Consider the following 25,806-nt stretch of genomic DNA (forward strand, 5'->3'; position numbering starts at 1 on the left):
GTATATCTAGTTGCTTAACTGTGATAGCCGGGAATTCAGAAGGATTAAATATTCATCCATGAATCAAGTAAGTTATTTATGAGGAAATTATTTTAGACTGTTTTGAAATCAAAGTCTATCTGAATATTTTAAGGTCCAACAACATGACAACCAATCATATCCATGTGTGTTCATAGCCATATGTCACTCAGTTCAGTAATTTATCTTCTTTATTTAGTCTTTTTTTTTCCAGTCCACCATTCATGGGAAATTAGGCACACATGTTACCCAGTCTGTGTCTCAATGAGTGACTCGCAGACTGCTCAGTATTTATATTCCTTACACTGTTTCAGAGCTGCGTTAAACTATTGCTGTTGTAAACGGAACATCTGAAGGTCTTTAACTGTAGAGGAGCAAAAGGAAACACCAGTTTGCTACTGTTAAAGATATGTTAAAAAAACAGGCATTGCTGACATATTTCAGATCCGTTGGAGATATTGAGGGAAGCATTTTAACCGCATTGGAGTGAGCTGCTGGAAGAAAAGCTGCAGGCGACAGACTGCGCACCTGTACAGTGTACAGATTGTGTCGGCAATTATTTTTGATTGACTTCTAAAGATAATTTTTTTTATTTGGCTGCAGTGCCAGCAGAGGCATCAGTTTATCAGGTTGGATTTTTGACTAAAGGAGTGGCTAAAAGAGTGTTGTAGATGGTAACTTGGATGTTTGGATGTGGCTAAATCAGCAAAGACTGCAACTTCATGGTACAAAGATGACAACCTCATGCATACAGTACCACTAATTAGCCAAATGTTGTCAGAAATATTCAGTTCAGTGGCTCTAAAGTGCACTCCTCTGAAATTGAGCCTTTTAACACTAAGCTGACTACTTGCACCTCATTGAGTAGGGCACAGCTTGATATTTTCTGGTTGTCAAATGAATACCTAGATACATGATTAAACTCTGTCAAAGATATGCTTAAAAATTAATTTGTAACAGAGCACTTATGAATATTTGAAAGAAATATACAAGATATTTCTGGATTTTTATCAAAAATTGCCAAGCAAGTGAGTTAGCAGCTAAGACAAGCTGAAAACACCAAACACAAAGACATTTAGAAATGGATGGTACAAGTCAAACTACAATAGGTAATATCTCACTTAAGATTAACTATATAGAAAAACAAGAATCCAAAAAGCATCTCAGACCGTCCCAATAGTATTCAAAAATGAATGCAAAAACCTTTTATCCCTGAGAAACCAGTCTAGTAACGTCTGTTCCCCCTCAAAAATATCCACTTAAAAAAACACCTATGGGGTGAGTAACATCTGCAGATTTTAATGGAGCACACACACTGCACACATATGCTAAACTCTTCCAGTAGGAGCAAGCTGTTTAAATTCACTTATGTGGACAAAGAAATGAGACATTCCCTCACAATTTGTCATAATTTCTGTTTAAGCACTCAGTTTATGCTCATGCCAGCTGCAAGTTCCACTTCCAAGGCCCTTTTCATTATTCAGACGGCCTAAAAACCAGCACATAAATACATATGAAATGAGGAAGGGACAAAGTAGTCATTATATTTTTAAACTATTCACACATGAAGAAAGAAAAACTGATCTATAGTTCTGCCAAAAGTTTACATATTAACTGTCTGATTACTACCTAAAGCAGATTCAAAAGCAGGAAGAAAGATAAATGCATGACAGGTACTGATACTATGGGTGAACAGACATCCACAAACTTTCACTAAGGCCCTTTTTTCATTTAAATGTAATGCCAATATGATATATTATTAAACATTGCTATTGGTTATGGGCTTAGCATATAAATTATGTCCATTATTAATAGCTGCCAGGCTTTCTGATTCCATTATTCTGTGCAGCTTTTATGAAGCTGAAGTATGATGTTAAAAGTGAATGGTGAGTATTTGATCATGAGATAAGTGATGTTTGACGGTTCTATGTCAGGCTACCCTAGAAAATGGTTAAAAGGCTCCAGTTCACATCAGATTGACTGAGGAAAAACAGTTTGAAGATTAGAAAGTGTAATTTGATTATTTTAACACATTTAGCTAAAACTAATATAGTTCCAGGTTCCTGCTACATGGTCCCTGACATTAACTTTTGTAAAGCTGGTAAAGTGGAGGAAAATTATTAGAAATATTTGTATATAGCACATCACATGTATATACGTTTCATATATGTCGTTTGGTTCTTGTCATCTTCAATCTGAGGTTTAATGAACATAAGTCAAAACTTCTCTGTGGATGTCTAGGAGCCAGATACATTAGACTGTGTGTAAATTAAGGATTTCAACGGTGTGAAGGCACAAAGACTGAAATGTACATATACTTTACCTATATTTTACCAGATTTATAAAGTCATGTGTACTCCGTGTCATGGTTCTGTGTCATTATAAGTCAAAATGATTATGAACCTACACGCATGTGCAGAAAGCTGATTTCCACTTACATTTTAAGTCATGAATAGATGAGGACACTCCCCTTATTTGTCATTTGCATATAAAGAACATAAAGAACACCACAACCAAAAGAAAACTACTGCATTAAAAAGTATACATTCAACCCTGTAAATACAGAACAAAGGACCCTGCAGAGGTAAAAAAAGAAATGGCTCGGATTATAAACCAGCAGCCAAAACGTACATCAGCTCACACATCAGAGCAGGGACACGGCAGACTTGCAGCTCCTGTTTTATCTGCAGCGGATGAACGCACAGCCTGTGTGGAGATGAACGGGGGGGAAATACAGATGTACAGATGGATAGTGGTTCTTAAACAGCCCTTTGGAAACCTATGAGACAATCTTTATGCCCGAGAATCAGAATAACGTCAGAATATTATTTTTCTTTTTAAAGTCTCATTAGAGAGGTCTTCCACTGCCAAAATAGTCAACGCACAGCTGCACCCACGATTACCGTAAATAAGGTTATATTGTGAAAAATTATTAGGAGAAACAAAATCATAAAAATCGCTTTTTTATGATTTGGTGAATAATATGGTGAATAATATAGCCTCTTTTCCCATAGTCACTTCATATGGAGGTTATGGACGTATAGAAATACATGTATGCAAGGTCTTAAGAACGCATGCGGTGTGCATATTCTAACCGCACATTCATTCTTTATAAATATCTGTATCTGTGTAGAGAGAGGCATATGCATGGTTAACACATCTGACCCTTGGTCTTCTAAGAGTGACTCAGTGTATTGTACGCTAGAAAAATGGTTAATTAAAGCTGTTTGAAGTAATTCAGTCATGGTCACATATGTTACCAATAGTCAGAGTTTTAAAGATTTATGTATGTATACAAATATGAACACTAATTTGTGAAATAAACTGAATTTTAGTCAGTAATACAATAATCTGGGGTGTGCCATGATAGTTTAATCATTAAAAATAGTTTTCTTGGCTGCACAATACCACACATTCTGCCAAAATGACACAAATTATATTTGGCACAGTGCTGGCAAACACCAAAGGAAACAAGCTAACTTTCAGGGACTTTTCCATACTTTTTATCTAATTGTGGCTCACAGTTTCAGAAAAAGTGACCAAAGTCAGACATTTAACAGCACAAAAACTGACCAACCATATATCATATCGGACCTAATAATAATCTGTTAGCTGATTAATCAGGCCGCTGTTTGCTATTTTGGATCAACTGGCATAAAGAGCCAATGATTCACAGGACGAGTGAAGGAAAAAATCAGTCTCATTTGTGCACATGAAATAATGTTTTACATTTCCAGTGATACTTACAGTATATATTCAAATGCTTTAAGCCCAACTATTAAATAAAAAGCTTTAATTCTAGATTTAAAAGTACAACTTTGAAGATAGTATAAGGCAGAACACATTAAACACCTTCTAAGCTAGATTCTCTAATGGCATTATTAGAGTTGAGAAGAACTAAGTCAAGGATTTATGTCCTGGAGCACAATTATGCAACCTAATACTGTGTGAACAAACTTTTTGAAAAGTTAATATCCTCTGAAGAAAACACACTTTGAGATGGAAGATCACCCTCTGAAAATAATGTTCTTTAATTAGCTGTGATCTATTAAAGTTATGGCTTTAATTTATTATTTCTTAGTTTCATTTCGGAAAAGCCCATTGTAGCATAAATTAGGAATTTCAACTACGTTATCCCATTTCTTTATAGTTTACCTCTTCATATTTCAGAGCTTCCACCAAAAGGTTTTGATGCCGACACCAGCAAAAATCCACTGTCCATGCTCCACCGGTGAATTCATGGATAATATAGAAGATTAAGTGGTCATTTCCTACTGTAGAAGTAGCGATGTGTGTGGCTGACATGCAGCACAGGAGGCTTTCAGCAGACTTTGTAGGCTGGAGGGAAACAATGTGAGTGGGCCCGGTGGGCTTGGTTAGCAGAGCAGACACGTACTGAGTGAGTGGACTGGTGCTGATCAAAGGTTAGAAAACTGAACTGGTCTGACAGGTGAAGGATTGCAAGCTTGGACAGAGGGGAGATGTAGCGGTGGTCTCTCACGGCACACAGCTGCCAACCTGGAGGTGCAGAGTGAGCTGGAGAGAGGCGAGCAGTCATGAGAGCTGTTTGGTGCGTCATGAGCTGTCAGAATGATGGGAAATGGACCTGAGTGAGGATGGGTAATTACAAACTAAAGTCCAGTGTGCAAATGTGTTTCATGTAGGTACTAATCTATCTTGATTTTATCGAGTTATTTTATCCTGTTGCCTGTGCGTTGAATATTTCAAGCAAACAGTTTGATTAAATCTCAGCAGCATCAACATTTCATTCTCAGTTATAGAGAGGAGCTTTGAAATAGTATCAGAAGGTGCCAAATGACCAAGTAACTTAATTTGGAAAAAAAAGCAAAAACTGAAGAAAAAAATAAATTAAGATGGTGAACATAGCTCTAATCAACCTACACCTCTGGTGTGTGGTATCACATCCTTAATGGGATGTTTTTCAACTTAAAACAGGACGTACAGGAAATACTTCAGACAGTGTGGGATGAATCTCGTGTAAGCTAATGGCCTCAGGTAGTGTTATTATACAGGGAAGTCAGAAAGGTGAGATGGTTGTTGAACTTGTGGAGGTTTAATTTGAAGGATATTTAAGTTGCACTCACTCGGTATGAGTCACCACTGAAAATGTGATGTTTTCCGGAACTGATTAGCTTCTGTCTAAACACACAGCACAGATGTGGTCATTCTGGTGAATCAACAGGAGGCTGTGTACAACAGCAGGCCTACAATGTTGGAACGCTCTTTCAAAGGATGATGCCAGGAAAAACAACTTATCCTCCAAACAAACTTTAACCTCAAACATTTGGGCGCTGCTGTTCATGCACCCTGAGCTGGACTTTTCAGGAAACATTTCAGCATCCTTACTACCTTCTCGCTTTCTGGAAGGACACATATCATGTCTCTTTTTTAACAAGTTGACACAATTTCCTGAGGTCTTTTTAAAATGTCCGAGATATGTTTTGGTCGAATAATCTTTTCACTTCAGCACCACAGCTGCCTTCTCACCCTTATTGAAACGAAACTTCTTACACCAGCCTGTGTTAGGGTTGGAAGTGAAGCGTGCAGCTACTCATTCCCCTCTTTTTGGGGGAGTGCCTTTCTTTAGACTGCCAGCTTCTCCCTATCATGCTAAACAGAGCGTAAATGTTTCTGACAGAACCAAACAACCAGAGTCAAACTCTGAACTAGAAGGAGCTCCCAAAGAAATTTGACCACAGCTTCAAGAGGGCGTTGGTGAACGGTTAGTTTTTGTATGTTTGCTGTTACAATAAACCCACAGCAAGTGACTTGAATTTACATCATATGGTGTGTTTACCTGTGTTACTTGTTTTCAAAGTCTGGGCCACTGATGTGCAATTTATTGCAATAAACACAAATATAATGAACCTATACCTCTTGTCACACCAATAACACTCAAGCTCCCTCTCTCTATATTTTGTGCTGTTTTATTGATCCTGTGAGAGAAATTGTCTCGCACTCTTTCAGTGTAAGTTAATTAAACAATGCTTTCTCATCACTAGTAATGGACCAGGCAGGAGATGTACACAGCACAACTCATAATGAGCATTCGTATCATATATTACTGCCTTTAAACAACTTAGATGTATGCACGTCATTGAATACTTGTACTTGGACACCTACATCTTTATTAGAAAAATGCAAATAAACTAGACATGCAATGTTAATGCCCTGAGAGCAGAGTGACCAGAGGACCAAGTACAGGAAATGTTGTGCTTTGTTGTTGCAATGCTGGAAATCATACACATTATCCATACAACTGCGAGTTGTTCGAATTATAGACTGTAAGTGTTCAACTGCAAAACTTTCATTAAAAAAAGTAATGCCGTAACTATAACGTTAGTCTTTCACAAAGTAAAAGTAATAAACTCTCATTATGGTTGTTTGTACATGGATTTCATTACCTAAGCTGTTATCGGTAGCTAGTGCTACATGGCAAAAATAAATTTTAAACATTTTAATCTGAAGCTGGGTTCATTGTTCTTGCAGGCTGAATGCCAGAGGGTGGGACTCAGAGGCAGAGGAATCAGGTTTAGCTTGACACCTGACACAAGCTGGGGGCTCAAAACAAAGATTTTTGGTTGTGACTTCAAACACTTACATTTTTGCTCTCAAGAACAGAAAAAGTAAAAATAATTATTTCGTATGTCTCCTTTAAGAGTGCATCAGCATCAAGTATCTGGGGGGACATTATAGGCCTTTAATGATGTAGAATCCTGATATCCATCCTCCACTAAAGTGCCTGGTGAAGCACTTCTAGAATCAAACAGATAAGATTAGTGATTCTTCTTGGAGCTTTAAGGAAAACAATATATTGGGAATGATTTATCGTTCTTTGCTGCAGTTATAGGGGGAATAGTTTACTTATACATGAGGTAACACATACTCAGTCTCATATTCCTATCATCTAAATCCCACAAATGAGCAGAAGGCACAGCACAGGGAATATCTAATTAGCACATTGTTGATTAGGTAGTAAATTTGAAGCTTGAATTTATGCATTAGGTAACCTTTACATCATAACTAATCTCTCTCACCAGTTCCTCACACTCACATTCACAGAGTACTTCAACAATATATCGATAATACTATGCATCAGTGCATTATGTTGGATATTGTCTCTTCCCAAAGGATGCCTTGTATCAATCACAGCCCTTACAATGTGACTGATTTTTCTTTGTGTACTTCATTATTCTGTCCTCCATTTGCCTGTTTTGAACAGATAATATGCACAGGAGTGAAGCTGGAGTGGAAGGTGTTGGGTAAATGGTTGGGTAGCTGTTAGCACATAGTTGCTGTGGCTGATTCAAGAGGAATGTTCCCATCAACAATAGGACAGAATTCTAGGACAGAATATCTCATGTCCGCCATCCACTTTGATTTATGTGTTTGACACCTAGGTTTAGTATTTGTCAAGACGTCTACTGTAATAACATGTGAATGCAATATAGATGATTAATTGGACTTGCCATGACTATGAAAATGATATAACTGTCCAAAAGCAATTATTGTGTGGTGTGCCATGTTGCTGTTGCTTGTCTGGTATTATAAAAGCTTTTCAGCAGCGCGCTCATCTTCTCATGGTCAGTACAGTATGTTCACTACTTGTGTTGGCAGAAAGGAGCGAGGGCACGCCTCTGGAGTTGTTAGGTAAGGTTATTAACTCAGAAGGTGAAAGAAAAGTGACTTTCAGTTGATGAAAAGGGAAAACAAATTAATCTGTTAGAATGTTGGTTTCAAATAATCTGATGTGTATCAACCATAAATAGTGTGCAATATTTGTTATAAGGTTGTAACATGGCTGCACCACAAGGCCACATAACTGTTTTTTTTTTACCGATTTGAAGTTCACTGACAAAAAAAGACATAAGGAAATAAGAATAAGAATAAGGAAATCCTCCTTTTGCTTATGGTTAACATATGATGATCTAAAATAAATGAATAATTGAGCAGCCCTTCATCATGGTTTATTACAATTTATTACATTTTTCATTCAGTATTATCATATCTGCATTACTAAAAATTCACCTGTCTAAGTCTGTTAAACACACTTGTCAATCCATCCATTCATCCATCCCTTGTCAGCTGTGCTCCAGTCTTTCCAGTTTGACATATCTGGCACTCTTATGAAGGCAGGCACCGGAGGGATATTTTAGCAAATGCTTAAACCACCTCCACTGGGCACACGCCGCAGTGTGTGTTTGTAGAAAATGCCAAGTAAGGTTATGATGTGTCTACAGGGAACATTTCCTCTGAGCTCTATACTATTACATGGATTAGACAGATGAAACCGTTTTAGTTTCAGACAAAGCCAAGAAATTTACATTGAAGTTCTTGCTCTGAGCAGAGGACTGCTAAGACGACTTTAACTTGGGGGAAGATTTTCAATAGTCGTTCGGCAATAATGTCAGCCAGCAGTGCTTCCCCGACATGTGTTTAACGTTTCCAGATAGAACAAGAGGTGAAGGCCTCCGTGAGGCCTCCTTTTCCCATTGATTACCATTAGAAGCTGTGGCACAATCTGTTCAGGCACTGCTGTTTTGCAGCCTGTACACAACCCGATGATGTTAAGGAAACCATATCCCATCTATGAGTGTTTGCAGAGACTGGCTTAATGATTGCTTGTAGCACTTTGCCGTCTCAGCTTATTGCAGGAGTTTTGGTTTGAAGTTACAAAAATTGTGCATGCATAACATTTCTGTCATCCACTGAGAAATCACACAAATATTATAATATGACAGAATATAAATCAACTTAAATGTCACATTTTTAAATGCACAGCAATATTTGTTGCGTGTTTCAGTCATTCGTTAAGAAAACACTGATGCAGCCTCTGTGCTCCTCTTTTTCATTCTGTGCACTCACAGATCCTGTGTGTTCATCCCCCACACAACGTCAATCCCCAGTCCATCACGATAAAAGTCTTTGCTTTTCTTGATCTGTGAATTAAACAGTGTTGGCCTCTCTTGTTGTCCTCGATCCTTAACCAGCTTTAATTCACTGCCATGACAACCAAGGTTAGAAGAGAGGGGGGAGATGGGGCTGAGAAATGTCTTCCATGTGCCTGTTCGGACTGCAAAATGAGAGCCGATCAGTCCTACAGGCTGAGACTCAAACAAACAAAAATCTGATAGAAATGAGCTTTGGAATAGAATTAGAGTTATGCTGGCTTTGCTCAGTATCACTGCCGTGATATTCATAGCAGAAGAGTCAGGTTTGATAAGTCAGTGTGATGATTAGCAGCATGTGTTATTGCAATGAATTAATGATACATTTAATTTTGAATAACAAATATATTTCAAACAGTAGTGTCATAATGATAAAATAAAACAGGAAAGAACAACACCGTGCTGAGTAGAACGAGACCCTCCCTGCAACAGGAGCAAATGATCTTGGATGTTAAGACATCATCTGAAATGTGTCACATCGATGTTTGTGACACCAGCCTAGTTTCTCGGGTACATTCAGAAGAAAGCCCTGGCCCCCAGTGTCACATGCAGCACTGATATGTACAGGGATTACAAACCTGCCATCAGCAATGCTGGAGATATAATTTATAAGTGTAAGCATGCTCCATGCAGCAGCATGAGTGCTTTACAATGTGACTCCTTAAGAGATGCGGCCATTTTTCACAGAAGACAAGATCACCAGACTATTTCAAATGGTAAATCATTTCCTACAAAGCCCCGGGAAGCAAGATTAAAAGCAACTCGAGTGCTGATCATTTTGGCAACTCACCCCCTTTTTTAAATTCAAAACCTAATTACAATGTTCCAATGAGGGTGGTGTTTTCACAGCTGGAGGATTGGGAACAAACAGAATCCAACACATCTGATAGGTTCATGCTGAGTTTACTGTAACAGAAATACACATAAATCCTGGATGCATGTGACATACACACCCCATGTAATTTCTAACCAAGGAATGGGTTGTCATGATTAGGTCAAGTCACACATAAGGAGTACATACAACACTTTCTTGCAGATTTTACAACCAAGCACTGTGCCTCTGTCTGGCTAAGCAGTGAACCCTCAGAAAATTATTGGAGTTCTTCCTTCTCACATCCTAAACAACAGCATTATCCTTTTATTCGTTTCCATTTCTGTTATGTTATGTTATTTATCCCCTCTCTCATTTCATGATGAGTTCTTTCATTGTTTTCCTTTTTTTTTGAAGGGGGGGGGGGTTATTGTACTAAAGCCATTGAAATGTATAAATAAGGGGTATGTGTACATTGTAAACATTTAGTAGCTCACATTTTTTATACAGGTCTTGTTAAAATAGCCTCTGTAGTAAAAGCATGCCCATGTCAACCTGCCAGACAAATCAGCCCACCACACTGCCATATCATGAAACTAAGGCAACCTTTCATTCACAGTTATATATCTGCAGGATGTTTTACAATGAAATCTAAAATGAAAATAACCAAATGAGTGTTGAAATGAAAAAGATAAGCTCTTGATGCTGATTTTCACAAGAGACAAATCTGATGATAGTGTTGCTCTCGACTTTTTTCTAACACTTCAACTTTAAGCTTGTTTGGTCCATTAAATGAACCAGAGATGATGAGGTTTCCATCAAGTTTATCTCCAGTTCTAGCAATTACCATTAATCCTTAAATGTAGATACACTGTACTGGTGTTGGCTCTAATTCTTGCAATCAGGTATTAACTTATACTCGAAAAAGGATTATAAATTTACATCTGCATGGTTTATTATCATTTTAGGACTTTTACTGTCTTCTTTATGGAGATTACAGATCTGATGTAGTTGCTGACTGCCACAACTTTACCATCTCAGCCAAGCTTAAAGACTCATTGGAAACATTTTGATGCCTCCTAATTGTCAGCTTTTCCACTAAAGTTTTTTTTTTTATATGTCTATACGTGTAGGGAAAAAGTGCACATCTGAAAGTATCAGGTACCAAAAGTCGATTAATGAGCGAGCCAAGAAAATCCAAGACAGGGACAGAATGGATTGTTAGATACAAAAAAGTGTCATATTCCACACCTGGGATGCTGTTAAAAGCTTCCAGGCAACACTGATATAACAACCTAGTAGTGCACACATCGACACCTGGGACACATCTCATGTCGTAAAAGTGAAGGTAGAACAGAAATTGTGAAGGAGGTGTGATTTAACTGCTACACTCCAATCACCCATTAGTATTTGCTCTATTTTTCAGTGAAATAACCAGAACTTAAATTCCTTTTCCAATGTAAATGTTGAGCCTCTCACGTAGACTCAAAACTGTTGCCAACTCCCAAAGCTGTAAGTCATTTAAAAAGTGATCGATAGAAGATAGGAGTCGCCTGTAGCTAATTAATGAACTGCACCCATCAGTGGAACAAAAATGGCACAAGCTCCCAGATAAGTCTGCTGTATTAGGTTTTGCATGTTGTTAGAAAGCAAGGGAATAAATATTTTACCGCTTGAGCTCTGCCATCATGTTCTTATGATGTCAATAAATGTAAGTACCCCTGACTAACCAGGCAGGGCAGTTAAATTATTCAGAGCGTATATTTGGAAAATTGAACATTACCAAATGTTACTTCAAATATACAATTAAACATGCATTTTCTTCTGTTAGATCTGTTAAACAGGTGGTGTGTTGTATGTGAGCACTCAGCCCACTTTGTACCCTAACCATAAAAACAAAAAGTCCAACCAAAACCAGAAAAAAGCTTTCTTAAGATTTTTTTTATTCTTGTGTCTGCTTATTATTCCAAGCCTTATTCTAGAAGGCTTGGAATAACATTTCAACCTATTTTTCTACCACATGCTCTTTAACCAACTCGGCCACCCATTCATCTTCCTTTACTGTGCTTCAGATAAGTAATTCATAACCAAACATTGTGAGGAGCTGTGAGAGGAGCGGTCAAGCTGTGATTAAAAAGACTTAGTGCAGCCTGATTAATTCTGTTTGATGACAGCAAAATAAGTCTGATCCCTCTTTTTATGATTCAATATTTGGGAACAGAAGGAATCTTCATGGTGGTTTATATGCTTGAAAAGACAGCTAAAATAATAGGTTTACAGGGAAGTTAGATTCATACATAATTTGTTTTGCCAACAGCAACACAAAAGTCAAATGTACAGTATATAACTTGATTAAATAAGTATTTACAGCTATTATAAATCAGAGAGAAAGGTCCTTTCTTGTTTAATTGTACAACTAAGAACTCAAATAAATGCCACCGTTGACCTTTTGTTCACAAGTTTTTGTGTTAGCCTGCATGACATTTTCAAAGCCTTAGGTTTAAGGACCTTAATCTGCGTGGCTTGTTTGCCCATAGCTAAAACAACTCAGATTCCACTTCAGAGGGAGTCGGGGGTGGATGTTGCCGGTGGTGAAGAACATGAGTTTTACTGAAATTATGGTGTTTCATGCAGTGCTTTTATGGAAAACGAGTCCCTTCCGGATACACAGATACTGCTCACTACCTTATGTTCGAACAAAGAAAACAACAAAAAACATCAATTAAATCAAGCATTTCATGGACTGGTAATATCTTGAGGAACCATTGTAAAGCATGACACACACATGCAGAAAAAAAATAAAGAAATGAAATAAAATGAATATTTGCATGTTTTCTGCAATCAGTGTGCAGCTGTGCAGACAGCTTCCGAGTAATCCATTCCTGCCTCCCTTTAATTCATGCCTGCTGGGGATTTCTGCTAATTGGAACTTAGAAAGTCATCGATCAGATCCTCACTATAGCAATATAAAATTGACTGAAGCTCTAAAGTAATTAGAACATACAGTGCTGTGCAAAAGTCTTGAGCCAGCCCTCATTTCTTTCTACTTTGCTTCAAAAGAGCCAGACTTCCTTGTGACCTTTAAAGGTTTTTCTTTGGTTGCTTTTTCAGAAACTTTCAGTCCTGTACTTGTACCTGACCGTTTACAGAGGATCGTTTGTCTTTGAACTATGAATGATTCAAGCATAAGAAAGGAACCTAACTCATTAGATTAGTCATTATTGTGTCACTGAAGTGAATTGAATATTTCAGCATGGTGTGCAGTGTGTTTTTAAAGTGGCTGGCCTAAAAAAAACGAGCAGCATCTGAAACTGAAAACTGAACTGAAAATCAGCGGCAACAGGTCTTATGGAGGGATGAATCCTCCCCAGAGCCTGGACCTCAACATTACTGAAGCAGTGTGGGATCATCTATTGGAGAACAAATATTGCAACTCATGTTTGTTAGAATTCTAAGAAACTGTTTTTTCCCTTAAATAAATACTCCATTTCAATTCATGTTTGTACTTGTTTAAAAAAATCATTTCACCTGTTTTCTATTTTCTGGCAATATATGGAGAAACAAGCGTTGGCTAAAGATTTGCGATAAGTACTGTAGATCAGTGAAGTTGTAAAGTGACAATTGAATCAATCTGTGGCTCAAGGATTAGGGTGTTTAGAGTGCTTGAATTCCAGCGGCAAAAATGGTTATTTCTGTATTAATAAGGTTATTTCCTTTATTCTTTATACTAAGGTTCTGGGCATCATTCCCAGCAGTTAGTATATATTTACTCTACAAAGTTAATAGCTGTCATGGATTGTACTTCACAAGGATAAATGAGTAATCCGTAAACCGTGACTGTGGGATAAATTTATCTGACAAATGTATTAGATCATAGGAAGCTGTTGTATGATTTCCTGCCCTGCACTAATGCATATCCAGTTTTACTGAGGCACACTGTAACCTTCTCCTGTGACCTCAGGCTATAAATTAAAACACTGAAATGCAAGTACAAAAAAGCTTGGTGGAATAAATGTAATCAAACATAAGAGAACTGGCAGATAAGCTCTGATTTCATCCCCTCAGACCTTCACTTTGTTTTCTTTGACTCCACAAACTATTTTCCTGGTCATTCAGTCGGCCAAGTGGCTCAGCCATGAATACATTACCCTTGTCTAGACCTGTGAGACATTAACCTCAACAACACTATTGAAACAGAATGTTGTCTGTCGACTGGGTCACATCTCAAAGTGATGCCCTTCCTTGCATTGCCGTGAATAATTCATGTAAGATGGGCTGAGAAAGCGAGGAGAGCCTGGGTAACTTCAGAGCCAATCATTTGGCAAAACGTACATATGGCTCTCTCATGCTTATAACTATTGATTATCTGCCACGTTAGGCAGAAGCTTGGCAATAGATAACAAATAAAACAGACAACAAGATGGGCTGACTATCCATGGCTGTTAAGTGTTGATTGTGTGAGAGGAAGGGAGGGGGTTGCAAGTGAGGAAAACTGAAGGATTAATGGTCCCTCACCTCAACAGAGGCCTCTCATTCATTTCAAACAAACGGATTCCAGGGGATGAAAGCTTAATTAAGCCACATATTTGCAGGTAGGAGGAATGTGGAAATCTGGTGAAGAATGACGAACCCCATAAATAGAGGATTTGTCTGTTATACCTTAATCTGTTAAAATACTCTCCTGCCTCAACTGTGGTAAAGCGGATTTCAAGTCTGCAGATAGCATCAGTGGGCATCAGGGAGACGGTAACTCTCGGAGGGAAACGGCTTTGCTGATATGCAGATATTCTGCTACTAGGTGCACAGTCGGAGGATAATTCCTGATTTTTGATGGACAGTTAATAAAGACTTACAAATTCCATTTTTAGTGCGAGTTTGACTTTTCTGGAGAGGTTAAATAAAAAAAACAAAACATGAAAGTTTCCTCTAATGAACAAAGTAGATTTTCATTTGAACTAAATTTGTTAATTGAAGGTTGTCATGCCATGACTGTGGATATGTGCCCTGCAGCTCTTAAAGAATTGAACAATAAAAACTCAGTACCTATAATAATTCTCAGTAATGGGGAGCAACGTTAGTTCAATTAATTCTTAGCAGAGTTAGGCAAGATTCGTCAGAACACCAGAAAGCGTAACTTGCACTGAAAAACTGGGTCAAACTGGATCCAATTTGACCTAACCGTGACATTAAGGCCAAGTACATTAAGGCAGCCAGCTCTGTTGGCATTATTGTTCAAACACTTGCTTGTGTAGTACTCCTGTTCCTGAAGGATCCATTCAGGGCCATACAACCTCCGACTGTACAGACCCTATGGGAATGTGAATATTTAGACAGATGCAGATTTTTTTCTGTATGTTTTCTGCACATCCTCCATATGTGAATGTTGTTGTTGACCCTGACAGTGACTCTTCATCTATCTAAAAACTGTCTTTATAGTTTTGTCGTGTGGACAGGGTACCAGAGGTTTTTAGCATTTCAATACATATTAATGTCCTTAGTTTGATGTCACAGTATTTGTTGATCTGTGTTCTGTTACCATGGCAACAGGATATGCTTGCAAGATTTTCCAAATGGTATTCAATTTAGATATCTGCACTAACTGCGCACGAAACACCCCTGATAATTATATTCATGCCACACGGCACTGCTCACCTGTTCAGCAATTTTGAAAATAAGTCCCAGAGTCTCTTTTTTTTCCCTTTGTCCCCCTCACTTTGTTGATGAGGTGACATGTCAACAGCCTATTTGAATGAATCAAATAAAACTGCTCTCCTAGCTCTTACTATTGCAAAGAAAACAGTGCTCATCAAATTGACTCAATAACCAACGCTAACATCACACAATGGAAAAAGTAACATTTATACTGCATATCAATAGAAAATGTCTGCACCTCTGTCCTTTTTGCAATTAAAGAGCCACCTGGTCTCCATAGATTTTCTACAGACCTGAATCCTTCTATTTATTTATTCCTTAGATCTAATACCTCTTAAATGTTAAGTTTTACTACCCAAAGCTATTAGAAATGTTTTACTGTTAATTATTATTATTGTAGTTATGACTGTAGTAGTAAAATTAATGTTAGTATTATTGAGATTAATAATGTTTCTTTATTATAATGCATAATTTACAAAAAATGTAATGCAATATACTATTATATATGTTAAAAAATATATTTTTAATAAATCTGTTTTGAAAAAGAGAAAAACACACCTAATTATTATCATCACTATTAGTAATATAATCATAATTAATATTATTATAGACCCATAGGCTACAGCCAGACACAGCCACAGGATGGACTGCAGGAGTTGGGCCCGTGCAGCAATGCCACGCCTTTTTTAATGCATCGCAGTAGCATGAACACATACAGAAAAAAAAAAAAAAAAAGAACAGGGAGGGTTACAGCGGGCAGGGTGTCCTCTGGCTGGGTGGGTTTCTGTGCTGGAGCTCCCACCTGGATGCCTGCTCGGTACGGTGCACAGGCTGCACACTGGGGCCACTTTTAATGCATCACACTATTTTAGGACAGACAAAAAAAGGTAATAACAATGACAAATTCAAACATAGCTTAAGCGTGGCCTGTAGATAGTGGCGGGTGGTGGTTTGGTATTTGGGGGTTGGAGAGCTGCATCGGGGATGGGAAGTCTGGTGCGCCCTGGACGGCAGAGCATCTGCCACAACTAGCTAATTGAACCTGCCTCCAATGGCCCCTGGCTGGCTGAGCATTTTATTATTATTATTATCTTTTTGTCTCCTGCAAAAATGATGCCAGTTGTCTCTGCTTTTTGAGTGAGCTGCTTTGCCTGTACTCCGAGATCTTTGCTGTCAGGAAAGTTGCAGCATCTGTTGGTCAGGTGAAGGGAGCTTACATATGACAGCAAATGCCTTTCGATTGTCAAGACAAGTGGTTTGAACAATAATGAGGCAAGTATGTACCACTAGTACAATTATCTGTCACGTGTGGAACTTGTCCTGTTGTGGCTGTGTTTTTTTATTTCTCTATCGGCAGAGATTTTTTGTTGATGGTGTTTAGTGATTTTTTTTTTCTTGAACAACAGAGGGAAAACAGTTTGTCAAAATAACTGTTTGTACAAAGCATGAGTCTAGTTCTGCCTGAGGTTTCTTTTTGTGTTTAACAAAAAGAAATGTGAATAACTGAAAGCTTTTCTGTCTGCAGTGATGATGAACTAAAAGTCTCTATCTGGGCTGACAAAACATATCAGTTCGAGCTCTGTCAGTCATTCACTGTACCCTGTTACACTGTGTCTACACGCTTTAATGTAACGGTAAAGCTGGGAGACATGTTCCCGTGAAAGAAGGACCCCTTGCCAGGTTTGGCCAGCACCGGCTCCTGGCCTCATATATCTATTTAATATTTGTAATTACAAGAGCTGTGTGCTCCTAATAAGCAAGGAGAGCGAAGTGGCACAATGACAAAGCGAAGTGGGCTAATCCCCGTCACAGTGTCATGATTTCCTGCCACGGCCTGCGTTATTCCAGATTCAGTGAGACTTTTCTAGCGTGAAAAATCTTAAAAGTGAATTACGCCCTGTCATGTCTGCCATAACGTCTTACCTTATCAACAACGCTAACATGGCACTCTCTGCAATCTATTCATTTGAAATTCAAAGGAGTGTGACTAAAATGACTCCTAGACATGCTGGAGAGTTTTATTTATTTCTTTCTTTCATTTTTTTTTGCTGACTTTAACACATATCAAAAATGTGTGCACAGGATGCAGGAGGGAAAATGCTGTGAATGAACAATAATCGCTTTGGTGAGCTGCACATGCAAATTATTTCACCAGTCAGTAAAAATTGGACCCATACAGAGGAGCACACTAGCTTCATATTGATGGGAGATTAATCTTCATGTTTTCTGTTTTTCCCCTCATAGAGTACAAGGTGCCTTAACTGCCATTTCCAATTCCCATCCAAAAATGTGCAAGTCACAGAGCTGTCCAGAATCTTTTGCCAAAGATAAACAAAGCCCTTCTTGATTATTCATTGCTAAAGGTTTTTCCTGCACCATTATAAACTTAAACCTGCAGCTGAGAACATTCGTCTCTAATGGTGTTTGTTAGATTTTCATGCGAACTGTAGCAGGAGCCTGATTATTGTAGTTATCATACAAAACAAATCAACAGGACAGACAGAGTCAGTGAGAAGTAGTGTGAGTGGAGAGAAAAGGATGACGTTGTGCTGTACCTGGCTTCATGAAGGAGGTTGAGGAGCAGGAGGAGAAGCCAAACACCCAAATCCTGTGATTTAGCTTTCCAAAGTAGAGCAGCCATTTCGGTTAAAACAAGAGGCTCCTGCAAAGAAGACATAAGAAGCAAACGGAGGCAGTGTCACTCTGACTGGAAAACAGCTTTAACTGGCTTGACATTAAAATACAAATTCTTATCATTTAACAGGTAAATAAAGAAGTACATCAAGTGATCAACAAATCAAATATTCACTCTTGATTTTTCAATTCATTCACTCTGTCTTCCCTCAGTGGTTTATATTTTCACATATATATGATTGATGGTGTTAGTTTGGTCATAAGACATTCATCGTGTATTTCACACCAGAAGATACCCATAATATTGTGAGTTTTTTTTTTATTAAATTGCACAAATCAAAAGATGCTTAGCGTCCAATGTGGTGTTTGTCAAGTTGAAGTGACTCTAGGAAAATCATAAATTTTGTCTGAGCTTAAAGGAGGTGGTCTGACCAGGGGAGCAACAATGCTGTGCCTTTACTTTCTTCATCCCACTCAAACGAATAGCTCCGTAAGACTGGTTCTCCACAAGTCATACAGAAAAGATAAATGTTTTCATAATGTCTGCCTATAATGACCCTTTTTCCATATCTTCCTCCATCCTCAGATGATCTAATCCTTTAATTTGTTTTCATACATCACTTTGTGTGTTAAGCCAAACTACTTGCAAATTGTTTATGAAACAGCAACCTACTGATAGAGCAACAGAGGAGAAAAAACAACAGTTTTCATTCCCCTACACATCAATGAGGAGTGGACCGACAGTTTTCGTCAGTAATCATGGTGGTTTATTACAGTATTTGCTGAGGTATTTTGGAGCAACTTTAGTCTTATTGTAATTTTCTTGGTGAGATAAGAACTGAGGTGATCGTATGTGATAATTGCATTTTGTATGTCTTTCTGTCTGTCAGTCAGATTTAGTTGAAAACCACGGTGAATCTAGTGAAACAGGGTAGACGGGTGGAATATGGGTAAAGAATAAAATCCAGAATTCAGCCTTGGTGCAAATTCTCTTCTCAAGCTCTTCTTGTTTTCCAAATATAATATTAATGTTCACATTTCTAACAACATTTTTGGTGAACATATATTTAATTTTAGGCCAGTTTGTAATAATTTTCTACCTGGACCACATCAACACATCAAAGTATAAGAGAAAAACACAGAATTTGAAAAGCACCCTGCTGAAAACAAAAAAACCAAAATGGATTTCTTAAGGACACCTTCAGGCAAAGTTTATTTTATTAACAGTACTTCATTAGTCTAATATACAATGGAATCACCTCACTTAGAGGATGTTAAGCTGAACATTCTGGCTTTGTGACACATGCCTACATTGTTTTTTGTAATTTTTTGCATTTTCAAAAGAAGTGGGGATCACAAACCAAAAAAATACATTACAGTTAGTACTTTGTTGCAGCTCTTCTGGCTTTTATGACAGCTTGAATTCTTTCAGGACTTCACTGACACCAAATAATATTCTTCATGAATTGAGTTGATATGTCTTTCCTAAAGAAAAGTAATCCTGAAAAAATGACCCCAGCATCGCCAAATCTCTTCCAAAAATTAAACTGTCAATGACTGTGGAAATGTGCTTGTTTTCTTCAGGCTGTAACCTTTATATTTTTCACTGAACTAAACTAAAGTTCCAGCACTATCCGCTAGTCTTCTGCAGACTGGTGATTCATTACTGAATATCACTGAATATCACTTTCATCCAACCTTGTTTTATTCTCTTTAGGTGTTAGTGATGGTTTGTGTTTGTTTTTTTCTGTTTGTTGTTCTGTTTTTTTTTTTTACGAAATAAAAAACCCTGAATGAATGTAATGTGTAATTTTAATGCCAGTTTGTCTTCTTGCAGTATCAGAGCATGCATCATGCCACATTACGTATAGTTACAGTATTTTTTGTAAATTAATGTTCTACGTTTTCAGCAGCTGTTTGAGAAATTGCTTGTAATACCTTCCTTATTTGAAGAATTTGTCACACTAGCTTGTCCTCTGCTTAAATTGGTGTGTTCACTGTGAATACTTGTGAGGAGCTAAAGCCAACAGTCAGTAACACAGACAGCAGAGGACGGGCAAAAATCAACCTCATATTCAGGTTTCAAGTGGAGTTCCTCTTCCACAGCCAAGTTGCACATTATCGCACTTTATTAGTGGCAGAAACTCCACTATCAGAGTAATAAAGATAATCTAATTTATTTGCCTATCAGTCAGTAATATATTAGCCACCAATATCTTCTGCATCCCTGCCCAAGATCTAATTTATTTTATTATTTCAGCCTTGGATGAGGCAATAATTTTACTGGTTTAGAGCCTGTCTACATGAAACTAATGGCTTTGCATTTCTAAGTCTTTAATCTTGCAATTATTATTTTAGTTTCAATTGTGAATTTTGTGGACATACACTGTAAAAAGTCATCATGAAGATGTTTGAATTGAGGCACATGTAGATTTGGTAATCTTTTCATTTTTGGCTGTGTTGTTAAAGGAGTTGTACAATTCAATGTTGTTCAACTGCTCCATGAAGTCATTGGATTAGATATAACTATATTCATATGCATATATCTACAAGTATATGGAACTATTCACACATAGGCCTAATTATTTGTCTGACTCGGACTGCATTCATTAAATATTAAATAACCAGAGAAAAAGCCCCCAAAACAAATGACTCTAAATACACATACATACTATTATTGCTGCACATTACGTATTCATACATTCAGTGTATGTGTTTATCTGCTGACCTTATGTAAACTATAAGGGATAGCATGCTGAACTTTCTTTTTAAAAAGCACACTAATCATACATACAGGACATAAAATTAAGGAACAGACACATCTTGCTTCCTTCCACTTGTATTCTTTTGTCGTTGAATAGCAACTGCTTTCCTCACATAATAATTATAAGCAATTATTAGAAGGAGGTAGCAGTCCAGCAGTTCACTGGGATTAAATGACCTCTCATTAAAAATAAATGAGCTCTGACATGGCAGAGTACCCGATATTGAATGCAGCCTAAAAACTATGAGAGAAAGGAAACCAAGAGAGTACACACAACACGTGTTGCAGCTGTGTCATACTTAAAAGGCTTTCATTGTGTGTTTGAGATTCAGCTGCTCTTTATTGCCACTACACAGAGAGATGATCAAACGCCTTCCTGAGGGAAATCAGTGATCTCTCTGTTTTCGTAGAACACTGGTCATTAGAGGAGGAGTAAAAAGTTTTGCAGCAACTGGTGACCATTCTTTTACATTGCATTTCTGTTTGAGCTGTCATGAAACCATTTTTAAAGATCAGTAACTGTAGTAACTAATCTATTGTATTACTGGCAGTAACAAATGTGAGAAAGAATCAACAGCCAATTATTTCATATATTCTCACATGCTGCAGGTCTCTTGTCAGTTTGCAACCCGTTTTCTATACCTGTTTTATCTGATTCGGGACTCTGTGGCGCTGGAGCTTATCCCAGCTGGCAGAGGGCGAAAGGCAGGGTTTATCTTGGACATGTAACTAGTCTACAACAGGCTCAATGCTGTGACAAAAGGGAAAAACTACGCTTGCTCACACTCAAACCGACCCTCATTGCCAATTAACCTAGCAGGCGTGTTTTTGAATCATGGGAAGCAGCCAGAGTACCCCCCAAAAAATCGAGAGAACATCCAAAATGCACACAATAAGGCAACAACTGGCATCTGAGCCAAGATTTGAGGCAAAGTCGTAACCTCAATTTGCATGTGACATTCCCTAGATTTCTTAATAAAAAATTCAAGATCCCATGTCAGATCATAATTTCTTGCTGCAGGCCTACTAAAAATATGAGTCATGAGCCTATTTCTGTTGTCAAGGTATATCATGGTTTCTAAATGTCACAGTTTCAAACCCACCAAAGTTGTCTGTCATACTGTCGTGTGGTATGAAAAAACTACAGAAATTACTCTGAATTGGTGCAGTCAAACACTCTCCCTCCCTAACAGTCAGCTGTATATGATGTCTGACGGAGATGGACAACAAAAAACACGAAGGTGGCTGTTTTCTTGTGTTTCTACTGATTGAATGCTGTACAGAGGGAGTACACAAAGTTTGTGTGAGTACAAATAAAGTCCAGACGCACGTCAACACACTTGAACAAGAGAAATGTGCATCACATGTTCTAAAAAAACTGAAAGAAATGGAAAAACCCTTCTGACATAACATATCCTTTTTAATCAATTAGAGGGATTCTATACCACTACAATTTGTGGCACTTAGCTACTCTGTAAGAGGGCAAAGGACGCACTGCAGTGATTGGTTGTTACCTCGTTAAGCAGCTGTCAAAACTCCAGGAGTGACAGATCATAAATCAAGTTTACTTCAAATTGTGCAGAAATCAAACCTGGATGCTTTTATTTGACAGTAGCTGTGATTGTTATCAACAACCAACAGCAAGCTGCTTCACGATTAAAACAAGCAAATCACGGTTTATCGAACTCTAATCCTTAACTAATTCTTAGTGAGCTGACTTACTAGCCAGCTCGATCAGAAAAATATAGCCTGCTTCCTACAAAGAGGCCACGACTAGGACCAGACATTTAACCCAGTGAGTGGGAGACGAGTGGGAGCTATTGGGAATCAGTGGGGTTTATTATAAGTGTTGGTGCTATACTGTTATTTCAGCTGTGATTTCTGCAGCCTGCATCAGCACTTGTCTCATATCTCATGGCAACTGCACAGCCTTGTAACAACCAATCACATCAGGTCATCCCTCCTACTGGGTCTCTCCTGCTTCCAATCCAGTACTGACCATTGGGTATTTGCACTAGCCCAACCTTCTCTTCTCAGTTTAAACAGTTCTGACTCTTGTTCAGTAACACTGCAATAAACAAAGGGTTGTTAAGAAGGAATAAATCAAGGTAGAAAAAAATTCAAGATGACAGTAGGCAGACGGTTTTGAGTTATACACATAAAAATGATATGCAAACAAAATATGTTGCATCACTTGCACTGACTGAGCTTTATGATAAACATCTGCAGTCAGTCAGCTGTGAATATGTTAATTGCTTTTAACATTTTCCGGTTATCACATGATATGCTATCTAAATTGGAATTAAAAGTGTTATTTCACATGAATTCACCCAAAACTGGGTTACATGAGGTGTGGCATAAACAGAAAAACTGCAAATGTATCCAGAAGAATTTAGTGTACTTCCTGCAGAAATGTTACTTGTCAGCGTTTCAACCCTCATGTCACTTTCAACAGATTTCATGGTCAAAGGCTAGTCATGGCCCACAGTGTGTCAAATTCCGCCAATCTTGTGTTACATAACAAATGCTGGTAAACAGGGAGCCTTGATCTTTTTTCCGGCCTCGTTTCCTCTTTTCTTCTCTTTGTATATTTAAATAAGTGTGTTTTTGTTCAAGTAATCCCACTTGGTTATCCACTAAAGATTTTATGTTCCCCTATAAAAACTGCAAGATCTCCTGTGGTGTCTAAGAGATGATTTTCTTCTACATCCTATAATATCTGTCTATAAATTGTATTGCTAATTTCCTGACAAATATTGACATCTATTTAAGTCATTCACCTTCTTTCTTGCCATTGCACAAGTGTAATTTTAAAGGCTCTAAATTTAAATGGCAAATAAATACTGAAAACACTTGAGCTTCTAAATCCGTGAAGTTTAGTCATAAAACTGTGTCGTTTCTCTGCTTTAAGGTGGTTAAAATTAGGATTCAAAAAGGTTCAGAACAGACATAACATACTTATAAGGTGATTATGGAGTTGAATATCCAAAAGTGCATAAGTAGCACAAACATAAAGCTTCCAGATAATCTCCATTTCACCTGTTAATTACAGCCACGTCAACAAACATGCAAACCTTTTGGACTAGTGGCTTTCATCTGATCATTTCCGATGAGGGCCACCACAATTTGATTATTGTAGTCTAGGTATTTCTGCAAAGAGAAGATCTGATTGTTTTCTTTCATTCAATAATCCATAAACAATAATTCCACACACCCTATAAGATTTCTGTTCTGTTCAGTTGATTAACTGCAGGATGGATTCCAGCTTCAATTATTCAATTCCAGCTGTGAAAAATCATCAAGTCGGCACATTAAACTGCACCAAGTGTCGGCAAATTCGTCTGATAAAAAGAAGGCAAACATACATTAAATGACAGGCTGCTGTATACTGCACCTGATTAACCAATACCTGTCATGCAAATGAGGGGCTCAGCGGTCCCTCGCGCTCTGATTGTGCTTGAAACAGAGAATGCAAAGGGAGGGAAGAAAAAGACATGCCGCTTTTGTTGGCAAATTAAAAATAGCTTGCCTTAGGTGACAGTAGACCTAAAGCATGCTCCATTTTCTCTTCAAACATTTGTTTTCAATCCTGCTGTCAGTCTTTTTCCTTCCCCCTGTAAAGAGGAATATGTAAAAATAAAAAAAGAACAGAATTAACAAAATTAAGTGTCTGGAGTGCAAATTAGGTGAATAAGCTGATTTGATGCCAAGGCATCAGGCAAGAGATTTACTAAACAACCCAGATGATAAGTGGTAGAATAAAGTATCTGGTCCAAGTCAACTGAGGAACACTGTGTTTGATTTCTTGTCTATTTTGTTGCAACAGCATCAGCAAACTGAAATTCAAGCTTTCAAATCCTCCAGCTCATGTTATGCAAATAGAATCCATTGGTGCAGCTACTGCACAGTCCAGGATTTCAAATAACAACCTAAATTCTCCAGATGAGACCTCCACATCATCCAGGAAACTCTGTTAACTGCAGTAATTGTTGAATTTAGGACACAGCTCTATAGTTGTGTAATCCAAGTGCCTATTCACTAAAAATAGCCCCAAATCTTGTCTCATTTGGTTTGGGGAGACAGTCAACGATTAAGCATCGACTAGTTAACTATGGTCAGACGCATTTAAAAAGGGTCAGAATGTTTCCAACTCAGATATACTGAAACCTGTTGGGGTAACACACATTTCTTTTGGAAAATTCAGCAAGAATAAAGCAGAAACTCTGAAGACTAGAGGTAGTATAGTCCTTTTTATTTATCCCCACCTATTTTTGTGTTTTGCAACAATTAGGAAAGGATAGAGCAAATAATACACAAAGGCTTCATTTCCCACCACAGATTAAAAAAATAAATCAAAGCAGTTAAAAACAGCCCGAGTGAGTTCATCTGGCAGCAGGTCTGTGTCTCACGAGTGGATCATTTAGCAAGCGAAGGGGGCAGTTTTCCTCTCTGCTCTGGGACTTATGTCAGGTGCAATTTTATGATCATCAGATCTACCAAATAATCAATTCAATGGGGTGCCAGGCAAAAAAGCCACTGCTGGTGATAATTTGTCAGTATTTAGGTTTGTTCCTCACAGACATGTAATGAGAGCAAAATGAAGTCATTATGAACACGTCACCACATGACAACAATCCTCTGTTGGTGATGCAGACCAGAGGGAACGCTGCATTCTGTCACCTGCCTTGCCAATTCTTGGCTGACTAAGCTTTAGAGAAAGTCGTTCACAGGTGCTGAAAAGAGCAATAAAACCATGGAAAAAACAGCCTGATGATGCAGTTTAGTTAAAGCTAAAAAATAATTAAATCTCCATTGATTTTAAAGGTGGAGTGACCTGATAAAATCTTTACTGCTGCACTTGACAGAAAACTGTTTCTCACTTACTACACTGTTTAAAAAATGTTTTCATGGTAAAAAAAACTGGCAGCTGTGGTTGACAGAATTTCACTGTTAAACAT

General features: G+C 37.9%; 1 protein-coding gene across 1 annotated transcript in view; it reads right to left on the reverse strand.

Moving 5' to 3' along the window:
• gabra3 (gamma-aminobutyric acid type A receptor subunit alpha3) overlaps nucleotides 1–25,806 on the reverse strand; it is a 96,813-nt gene that overhangs the window by 44,710 nt on the left and 26,297 nt on the right. The window contains exon 2 of the mRNA XM_072375433.1: nucleotides 18,006–18,112. Within this exon, the coding sequence (XP_072231534.1) occupies nucleotides 18,006–18,091 (86 nt within the window). The 5' untranslated portion in view covers nucleotides 18,092–18,112. The remainder of the gene's footprint in view (nucleotides 1–18,005; nucleotides 18,113–25,806) is intronic.

This window comes from Leuresthes tenuis, unplaced genomic scaffold, assembly GCF_036924035.1.
Source record: "Leuresthes tenuis unplaced genomic scaffold, fLeuTen1.0.hap1 SCAF_21, whole genome shotgun sequence".
Classification (NCBI taxonomy): domain Eukaryota; kingdom Metazoa; phylum Chordata; class Actinopteri; order Atheriniformes; family Atherinopsidae; genus Leuresthes; species Leuresthes tenuis.